The 10,767-nt window shown below is 40.4% G+C and overlaps 1 protein-coding gene across 2 annotated transcripts; it reads right to left on the bottom strand.

The window, feature by feature from the left end:
• Window positions 1-746: 746 nt before the first annotated feature.
• Window positions 747-9,622, bottom strand: LOC131997318 (uncharacterized). 2 transcript variants are annotated; one of them, XM_059368110.1, is made up of 2 exons: window positions 9,545-9,622; window positions 747-1,593 (listed from the first exon to the last, which is right to left on the bottom strand). In XM_059368110.1, the coding sequence occupies exons 1-2, from the start codon at window positions 9,569-9,571 to the stop codon at window positions 1,030-1,032; spliced, it is 591 nt and encodes a 196-aa protein (XP_059224093.1). In that variant the 5' UTR covers window positions 9,572-9,622; the 3' UTR covers window positions 747-1,029. The 2 variants fall into 2 exon arrangements, with proteins under 2 accessions (XP_059224093.1, XP_059224092.1); XM_059368109.1 differs by lacking the exon at window positions 9,545-9,622 and adding an exon at window positions 8,408-8,544.
• Between the last annotated feature and the right edge of the window lie 1,145 nt (window positions 9,623-10,767).

The raw sequence follows: 10,767 nt of genomic DNA, 5'->3' as shown, positions 1-10,767 counted from the left end.
GAATAAAATAGGAAGCATGCGCCTATTCATCACTGTGCCACCACACAATTGCTTCCCCAGAGCGTCGGCCCACGCTCAAATATTCACTCACCAAGTGCAAAGCATTGGTACTCTCTGCATCCATCGTCGAAACAAGCCTGTCATATCCTGTCATATCTGGGGAAACCCCTCAGAGAAGCATTAATAATATCGCCTAGGACAGATAGCCAGTACCCCTATATAGAGTAGAGAAGGTGTTCGAACGGCCTGGAGGGCCGCCAACCTGTCCACATATATCCTGTGTTTCGCCTGCGCCTAAAGCGGCGCACCTTTAGAGCTTAAGTCGAAAGAATGGAATATAAGTCAGCTTATATGGGTATAGAAATGTGCTTCGAAAGACCTTACTATTCAAAAATGTAGCGTAAGCGGATAATCAATGCGGCGTTTGTGGCAAAAATCTCCAATTGGTTGCGTTATAAAGGATGTATCAAAAGAGGCCACCGCGGCGCAGAGGTTAGCATATCCGCCTATGACGCTGAACGCCTGGGTTCGAATCCTAGCGAGACCATCAGTGGAGAAACGTGGGGGGATCTTTCAGTGTGCAGAGATGGGAACCACCAAATATAACTCTGAAGATTCCTAGTGGAGAAGAGTGGACTGTAGGGTTTGTTGTTGTTGGAAGTTATTATTTCTCAATAGAGAGAAATAATAACGTCGTTGTAGCAGTTGCCCAAAATGATAAAACAAAAAAACAATAGCCGTATGAGTTCAACTTTCAACGTTATAAATTTTATTTAAAGTAATAAAAAGGTAGAGAAGAGAAGAGATGCTCACCTTTTCGTGGTTGTGCCAGAAGTGAAGCAAGTGTAACTTCACATACGAAAGGGAGATATTTTAGTACTTACAAACTAAGTGCCTATTCTATTACCACTTAGCATATGTGGTAGGGAAATTTAAATACATCTCTTAGATAATTCACAATAACAGACGTTAGGAAATTCAATTTCATTTAAATAGTTCAAATTCATGTAAATAGTTAAGGACAAAACTTCAATTTTGTCCATGGCGCCGGCCTTGCACTTGTGCAACAGAAGATGCACAAAGCACGGACGCCAAAGACTTTATGGCCTCAGAAAGAAGCATCGGATCTGGTTGCATAATATTGGGTAAATTATTTTTTCTTGTCTTGGGGTATCGTTTGGCCGTCTTTTGTACCTTGCTGTGTTGTTGTTTGGTCTTTCTTAAGGTTGTAGATCGTTGTTGACCTTGAGGCGACGTTTTATTGACTTTTTGTGACTGCTGACCCAGTCTAGAACGGAGATTTATGCTGACTTCTGTGCTCCTCTCGGATTTAGGCTCTCGAGTAGGCTTCGGATGCAGCATAGTATGATGTTGATACCTGCACTTGCGGCACGTTTCCTCGGAATGGCATTTTTCTATCGTGTGGCTCCTCGCAAGACAATTGATGCAGTATTTAAATTTGCGGATAACGATCCTTCTGTCTGACACACTCATCATTACAAATTTAGGGCAGTACCGTAAGGAGTGACGCATCTTGCACAACATGCAGGTGTATATATCACGTACGCGCATTTTGAACTTTCTTTTGATGATCTGAAATAAGAAAGTAGGTTAATGCCTAATTTTATTAGAGTGGGGAGTCTGAAATGACATGTTATTGGATATGTTAAATGAATCGGATGAAGCGATAGAATATTGCAAAAAAAAAAAAAAAAAAAAAAAACGGTCAAAGGCTAATCTAAAATTGGCAAGTGACATAGCTTCACGATGGGGCGGGTTATCGTCCCAGAAGATACCCGAATATCCGCGATGCGGATATTGTCATCAGACCCAGAATATGTCTTCACAATACGTCCCAAGCGCCAGTCACTTGGGGGCAACAAGTCGTCCATCACGACTACAAGCTCGCCGATCTTTATATTCGGAGACTTGGTTCTCCACTTATATCGTTTCTGCAGCGCTTTTAGATAATCTTCCTTCCAACGTATAGAGAATTGGTGATGAATAGCTTTTAGCTTAAGCCACCTATTTATTACAGAGATGTCTTGTGCAATCGGTTCCGGAAACGACATTATGGGAGACCCCTTCAAAAAATGGCCTGGAGTCAAGGCTGTGAGATCATTCGGATCTTCTGACACAGCGGAGATAGGGCGTGAATTCAAAACTCCCTCAATACGAGCCAGAACTGTAGCAAATTGTTCGAATGTGAACAAGTGGGCCCCTGCTATCCTCCTAAAATGGTGTTTGAAGCTCTTAACTGCCGATTCCCAGAGTCCCCCCATATGTGGAGCATGGGGGGGTATAAATTGCCATTCAAACCCCTGTGTCGAATATTTCTCCGAGATATCTACAGCTGTGACTTGAATAAAGCTCCTGAATTCCCTGAGCATCCTCCGACTTGCACCAATGAAGTTCCTTCCATTGTCAGATACTACCTTGCGAGGTAGTCCTCGCCTCCCCAAAAATCTGAAAAAGGCCGCCTCAAAGGCCAGCGAGGAAAGCTCTGAGCAAGGTTCTAAATGTATGGCCTTTGTGGCGAAACATACAAATATGCTGACATAGCCCTTTAAGAGAGGAGACCGCCGTAGAGTTGAACTTTTAAGCTCAAAAGGCCCGGCAAAATCTATGCCAGTGACATGAAAGGGAGGAGTTAATGCGCATCTCTCCGGAGGCAGTGGAGCCATAACTTGAACACAGGGTTTTTTCCTGAAAATAATGCACGTCTTGCATTTGCGAATTATACTTTTAACCCTAGGTTTGAGACGTGAGATGTAGAATTCTGTTTGCACCATTCGACACATCAATATACATTCGCCGTGGACAAGAATAGAGTGCAAATAGAGTAGATATAATTGACAAAAACGTGATTTCCCAGGAAGAATGATAGGGAATTTTTCATTGTACGGCAGGGAACAAGAGGCGAGTCGACCGTTCACACGTAACACATTGTTCTGATCCATGAAAGGGTTCAAGCATTTCAAGGAGCTTTTCTTAGACAACTCCTCAGACTTACTGACCTGTCTATATTCCTCGGCATACCACCTGAGCTGAGCCAACATTATCAATCGATTTTTCGTAAATAAAGCTTCGGAATGGATGAGGACTGGAGATGTGTTCCTGGGTTTACCCCTGAATCTACTTAGGCAGTTATTGTAAAAACGAAACATGTGGGAAATAACTCTCAATGCCCGAGAATAAGAAGAAAATTGAATCAAAATATCCGAGTCCTCAACGACCTCATGCATGACCCGAACATTAGGACGTTTTCCTATCTCAGGGATGATCAATGGGCTCCTGTTTGGCCATTCTGACGGTGCCTCCTTTAACCAAGTGGGTCCATTGAACCATAACGTATTATCAGTCAGATCGCGGGGCCTGCATCCCCTAGTTCCCAGGTCTGCAGGATTATCATGGGTAGGAACATGTCGCCAAGTTCCACCAGGTATAAGATCGTGTATCTTGGACGTCCGATTCGCTATATAGGTCTCCCATGTCCATGGTGGTTTCATTAGCCAGCCTAGCACTATAGTGGAATCCGTCCATAAGGTAATACCACCTATTCGAAAGTCAAAAGTCGATACGACGTAATTAACAAGTTCTGCCAAAAGATACGCTCCATTTAACTCTAAGCGTGGTAAACTTACAGTCTTGAGGGGGGCAACTCTGCTCTTTGCAAGCAATAGATTCGTACAAACCACAGAATTTGAAGCTGTGCACCGCACGTACACACAAGCACAGAAAGCAGATTGTGAAGCATCACAAAATCCGTGGATGTCCACCATGTCAGTAGGGTTATATTGTAGCCATCTTGGGATTGAAATGGAGTCGATGTGGCTCAGATCAGAGACAAGAGCATCCCATTTATTCTGAGATTCGGTGCTGAGAGTTTCATCCCAATTAACCCCCTCCAGCCAAAGCTGTTGCATCAACACTTTAGACCTAATGACAATTGGGGCTACCCATCCCGCGGGATCAAATAATTGTGCAACAGCTGAAAGTACTTTCCTTTTTGTAGTGGTCCGGTCTGGAGAGATCGATCCAAGGGAATAAGAAAATTTATCGCTCATTGCGTTCCACTTAACGCCAAGAGTCTTAGTAGAACTGGACTCGTCAAACTGAAGAAATTCAGAATCAAGCAAATCCTCCTTTGCCACCTGAGAAAGCAATCTGGAATCGTTTGCGGCAATTTTCTTTAAAGGAAAACCGGCACTGGATAGAACTGTCTTCAGATCATTCTGAGCATCAATAGCCTCATCAATTGAAAATCCTCCGGATAATATATCATCCACATATGTCTCGCCTCTAAGAATATCCGCAACTTTGGGAAACTGGCCTTCAGTATCGGAGGCTAATTGGAGCAGAGTGCGAATGGCCAGGAATGGTGCACAATTTATCCCGAATGTCACCGTTTTCAATTGAAAATCTCTTACGGGGTCATTGATGCCCGGGCGGATGAGTATTCGCTGATAAGGCCGGTCTTGCGGATGTATAAGGACTTGACGATACATCTTCTGTATGTCTCCACAAAACACATACTGATATTTGCGCCAGTTAAGAATAACGGAGATCAAGTCAGATTGAAGAGCCGGTCCAGTGTGTAGCACATCATTGAGCGAATAGCCTGACTTGGACTTGCGAGAGGCATTAAAAACCACCCTTAATTTTGTGGTTCTATGTTCGGGACGAATTACCGCGTGGTGGGGTAAGTAGAATGAAAAGAACTTTCCACTCTCGGAAATTTCCTGTGACGAAGTTTCCTCCGCGTGGTCGAGGGAAATGTACTCATTCAAAACAGAGCAGTATTGAGATCCTACATCGGGTTCCTTAGAGAGATTTCTCCCCATACGGTTAAATTGAGCCAGAGCTAGAAATCGGGACGAACCAAGATGAATGGACCCAGGAAATTCCTTTTTGAATGGAAGCCGAACAATATAGCGTCCGTCCGTGGACCTTGTGGTAGTTCTTTCGAATAGTTCCTCACAATATGAATCCGATTCAGAGACGAGATGAGAGGTTGGAACTTGTTCTTGTTCCCAGAATCTTCTCAGGAGTTGACTGATCGCAACCTCCTCCGATTCTATTACGTTGGTAGAGAATGAGTGATACGTTTCAGTCCGCATTGGACCACTAAGTACCCAGCCGAATATGGTATTGTAGGCTGATGTCTCGCCACAAATGTTCTTTTTAATACCTTCTAGATTTATGAAACGTTCAGAGTCGTTTCCAAGAATGAGATCTATTTGAGATGATCTGTTAAAGTAAGGGTCTGCTAAATCCAGCCCATCAAGCTCAGATGGATTAGAGATCTCAAAGGAAATCGCTTTGTGACTTTAGGTAAGACAATGGCAGAAACTTCAAACTCTATACCATGCTTTTCTGACACAATGGTCAGTTGACATTCTTTCTCGGACGATTGCTCTTGATTGCCAATACCCGTTATCAGAAAATGGGCTTTTGAAGTTGGAATTTGTAAACGGTTTAGCATTTTTTCAGAAACGAACGTTCGTTGAGAACCTGGATCGATCAAAGCCCTTATGGTGAAATGCTCTCCTTGATGCGCAATCTGGATCAATGCAGTCCTTAGAAGAATCATGTCATTGTTTGAAGCCAAATTAGCCTGGACAGAGCAGGAGCGTTGTGAACTAGCGGGAGCCTCAGCTTGAGACGAGATATTTGTCCTTACCTCGTTAGATGCAGGACGAGTTTCACTGGCGGTTTCTGATTTCTCAGTTATCGTGCCACTATCTTTATGTGGTTTACCTTTAAGGTGAAGAAGGGTATGGTGAGTCTTGTGGCATATAATGCACTTGTTCTTACTCCTACAGTTTGATTTGAGATGAGCTGAGGATAGGCAGTTGCCACATATTTTGTTTGCATAAACAAAATCAACTCGTTGTTGAGCAGTGAATTCCCGGAATTTCTGACAGGATCTTATGCTGTGTTTCGAATCGCATAGGGGGCACGGAGACTGGTCGAGTTTATCCTGTGAATGATATGTCTGAATTTTCTCAGGACTTTTGGTAGGAGGTGTATTTCCTTGTTTAGTGGATTTTATACTATGAATTCTTTCGACCACTTCAAATCGGTTAACCAAAAACTCATCGAGTTGGCTCCAAGTTGGCAACTCGCGGTGGGATTTAAGGGATTGTTCCCAAAGTGCCAGAGTCTCGTCAGGCAACTTGGTAGACACTAGGTAAATTAGCAATGGATCCCAACTCTCAATATTCACGCCGAGTGTCTTCAAGGTACACAAGCAATCGTTGGTTGTGGATTGAATCTTTTGGATAGATTCACTGTTCTCTACCATTGCGACAGGAATATTGAACAGCACTTTCAACTGATTATCTACCAGCACACGCTTGTTCTCGTACCGGGATTTTAATGCGCTCCACGCTAGACTGAAATTTTCGTCGCAGAGAGGGAATCTCTTAACTATTGCGCCTGCCCCCCCTTGAGTCTTGTTCCTCAAATGATAAAGTTTCTGAGCTGGGGTCAATTTCGGATGGTTCACATATACGGCCGTGAACATGTCACGAAACGAGGGCCATTGCTCGTATCCGCCCTTAAACACCTCTGTGTCACAGGGTGGCACTTTAATGCAGATATTCGAAATATCTTGAGACGAGTTGTGGGACACATTTTGGTTTTGGGGTATATATTCCGGAACGAGACTGTGCCGTGTGTTTTGACGAGAATACCCACCGGATATTCTGAGTATATCCAGAATCTGGGACCTGGCGGTATAATATGCCTCAGAACTGGCATGAAAATTAATTTTTGCATTTTCCCGGAAATCCTTCGTATTAGAGGCCCGTGGTGACAACATTAGACCCTCATAGGTCTCCTGCAATCGTCTCCAACGATTCTCCAAGTCCTCCAGCTTCACCTCTAAAACCGAATCAGTCTGATCCGCAATATCGCTTTGCTCGAACTGTGTGCAAAACGCGACCAGATGGTCACAATTGAATAAAAACTTCTCTTGATCGGGCGAAGCCTGAATTCTGTTAAATGCTCCTTTCGATCCCGATGCATCTGTAGACGCGTTTGCGTTCGACATAGTGTCGGAACTCGCCTCTGTTGTGCTCATTTCCGTTATAAGACTATACGAAGCAACGTCAACGGAAAATAAAAGAAGAATCGAATAGATCTTTTGGTGTCCGGAAAATCTTGCGTACCTAAGGAATAGTGATGAAAACCGCCTCTATTGAAAAGACAGAAACCGATGATTCGAGACAATCTCACAGTCTCCAACAGACATAAAACGCCTAGGAACCACAACAATCCCGTTCTTCAACAAAAAAAAAAATTGCCAGCAGAAGATTGGCGAAGCGTACAAGTTTGAAGTGTCCCAAACGTAAAGAAAAATAGAACGCAAGTTCCGACAATCTGATCGATCTATATGTAGGTATAAAATCTTCTTATCAAGAAAGATAAAAAAAAAAACTAAACATAAACTTGGCAGAAAGAGCAGGGCACTTTCTTTTAACACAATGAGTATAAAGAAGCTATATCCAATAACTTATGCCGTAAGTGCGTAGATTTCAGAACGACGAAGTCCACTACAAATCCGAACGATATGTGTCGGAAATGATTACTTAAGGCGGAGTAGAGATGCAGAGCAAAAAACTCGAGGCCAAGTTACGTTTGAGTAATGAATTTCAATTCATATAAGTAAAGACTGCCGGACCGGACCGTGGACAAATGAGATTATCCAGATTCAATAGTAAAATTTTACAAATTAGCGGAAGTGAATCCGAATAAATTAAATGTGATAAATATTTGCATTCAGTCTAATCAAAATCCAATAAGGATAGTGTACTTAACGATGTATACGTTATTCAGGCAAAAATCTGCCACTTTAAAGCATTCAAGGTCTATAAATCAAAGACGTCTAATTAAAGCATGTACATTTCTATATTTATTCGTAGGTGCGTTGTAAATTATATTTTATTACTATCTGTGCAAACTTCACTTCGAATTTGTTTATTCGGCCATGCATATGTTCAATCGAACTGAGATTTTCGTTCGAGTGTATGGTAGAGTTTCATCTCAGCTGATCATATAACAACAGTAAATGTATCTAAGCGATGTTCAAATTGTTCGATTTTGTTTACATTTATTCTTTCTCCATGATTTGTTTTGATCATAACTTTCTGTAATATGATTTCTTGGAATATTCCAATATGATGGCAGTACTACATGAACTGATTATGTATGAAGGCAGTGCAATATGATAAATATGAGGGAAGTGCAATAAGGGAGGAAATGTGTGATGTCGTTAATGATGTGATGTCTCAATGTGAAATTTTTAATGTTATATAAACTACATTTGTTAGCAAAGAGGCCATAATAAGGCGATAAATGAGATGAATAATAAGGAATAAGGCGATAAATGTAAACAATTTACCTGGTTGTTGGAAATGTCATATTTTTGATTTTGTTGCATTCAGCCTAAACTGTTTTCTGTTCAAAATAGATTTTCACACTATTCACAAATTTTCATTAAGTAATTGCTTTTAATTTTTTTTTTTTTTCAAAATTTTATTTAGGCAAATTTCTAAAATAAATATTTAGAAAAATTTTCCAAGTATCTTCAAATCTTCAAATGGGTTTAAATATTGAAAAGAAAGTTTTAATCTCTTTCTTTTTATTTTATTTTGTTTTGCTGTTCACTTTTTTCTTACTTCTTTTTGTCTTCCTTGTCTTGTTACTACTCGTTATTCCTATTTTAATATTCTCGTTCCTTTAATTTGCATTGTCGTACTTTTCTCTATTCCCATGTCGTGGGCGGTTTTTTCCTTTTTTTTTTTTGTCCTATTAACTGGCTTCCAATGAGAGAAAAATAAACGACGAACGAGTTACAAATCAACTAAAAGAGGAGAGCTTAAACTCGAAAAAACCAACCAATAGGAAAACTGTTATACATAAGACCGGATTAAATTACTTCTTTTTATCTGTTTTCTTTAAAGTGTAAAGAAAAAACCGTTAGGAGCAGTAAATCACTGAGACAAAAAAAATTTTAGGCTTTTGGCGAAGAATATGAAATTTTTTGCAAAACAACAAAAAATATATGGATTTTCCCGTTTTCAGACATTGGGTAAATTTTAACACGACTGTCGGACGGACATCACAAATTTCGATATCATATTGCACTTGGGGTTTCTTTTTGTTGGATTCCTTGTTTTTAAAGGGTATTTTTTGTGAATTTCGTGATTTTTAAAATTTCTGGTTTTCTAACGAACAAAAAAAATACACCTTTGTAAAAGATATCCAATGGAGACATATATAATTTTTTTTTTTTTTTTTTTTTTTTTTCGATTTTTTGTGGATTCTTTTCTTAATTATATTTTTTGATGTTTAACTTGACAACAAATATTTTAAAAATCTTCTGAGCATTTTATTAATAATTTTTTTCTTCTTTTTGGTTTTTTTAGTAATTTTTACCGATTTTTTTTGGTTCTATTTTACGACGATCAACGTGGGTGTGTCTGACTGTTTCGCGACGGTCAGCAGATAACACAAAAGGGAGTGAATGCGCACTTACCGCAGTTGTTATACGACTAATTACCATTAAGGGCAATGCTAAATGAATAACTTGTGCCTGTTTCCAATGGACGGCTGCGATGGATCCGGCTCGAAGGACCATGGAGAAACGTGGGGGGATCTTTCAGTGTGCAGAGATGGGAACCACCAAATATAACTCTGAAGATTCCTAGTGGAGAAGAGTGGACTGTAGGGTTTGTTGTTGTTGGAAGTTATTATTTCTCAATAGAGAGAAATAATAACGTCGTTGTAGCAGTTGCCCAAAATGATAAAACAAAAAAACAATAGCCGTATGAGTTCAACTTTCAACGTTATAAATTTTATTTAAAGTAATAAAAAGGTAGAGAAGAGAAGAGATGCTCACCTTTTCGTGGTTGTGCCAGAAGTGAAGCAAGTGTAACTTCACATACGAAAGGGAGATATTTTAGTACTTACAAACTAAGTGCCTATTCTATTACCACTTAGCATATGTGGTAGGGAAATTTAAATACATCTCTTAGATAATTCACAATAACAGACGTTAGGAAATTCAATTTCATTTAAATAGTTCAAATTCATGTAAATAGTTAAGGACAAAACTTCAATTTTGTCCAATCAGAAAAATCAAATTTTTCAGCGGTGGTTTTTCCCTCCTAATGCTGACAACATTTGTGAGGTACTATGCCATGTAAAACTTCTCTCCAAAGAGGTGTCGCACTGCGGCTCGCAGTTCGGTCTCGGCTATAAAAAGGAGGACCCTTATCATTGAGCTTAAACTTGAATCGGACTGCACTCATTGATATGTGAGAAGTTTGCCCCTGTGCCTTAGTGGAATGTTCTGGGGCAAAATTTTGCAATTTGCATCGATATATAGTCCATCTTTTTTTAAAGACAGTAATGCATTTTCAGCAGACTGAAGTACCCATAGGGTCGGGACCGGATATTTCGATATGTTGCAAACGATATGACAAAATCTATGAGCCCCCTTTCTCCTCTGGTGGCCATAAAAAGGATTTAATAATTGGACCCATTTTATCCATGCTTCTGGAACATATGCTGCTACCCTCTTGATTGACACTATAGATATTGGTAGCAGTAGGCTTACGAAACCAAGCCCAAGCCCATGTCCATGCCCAAACTCACACACTCAACATGCGTTAATGTAGCGTGTGAGTACCATTCACTGAAAGAGTCAACCACAAACTTTATGAATGTAGTTGTTTGCGTATGCATGTGTGCATGTAT

The sequence above is a fragment of the Stomoxys calcitrans genome, chromosome 4 (assembly GCF_963082655.1).
Source record: "Stomoxys calcitrans chromosome 4, idStoCalc2.1, whole genome shotgun sequence".
In the NCBI taxonomy this organism is placed as follows: Eukaryota; Metazoa; Arthropoda; class Insecta; order Diptera; family Muscidae; genus Stomoxys; species Stomoxys calcitrans.
Note: the sequence above shows the minus strand (reverse complement) of the source record. Positions and strands in the feature narration are given on the sequence as shown.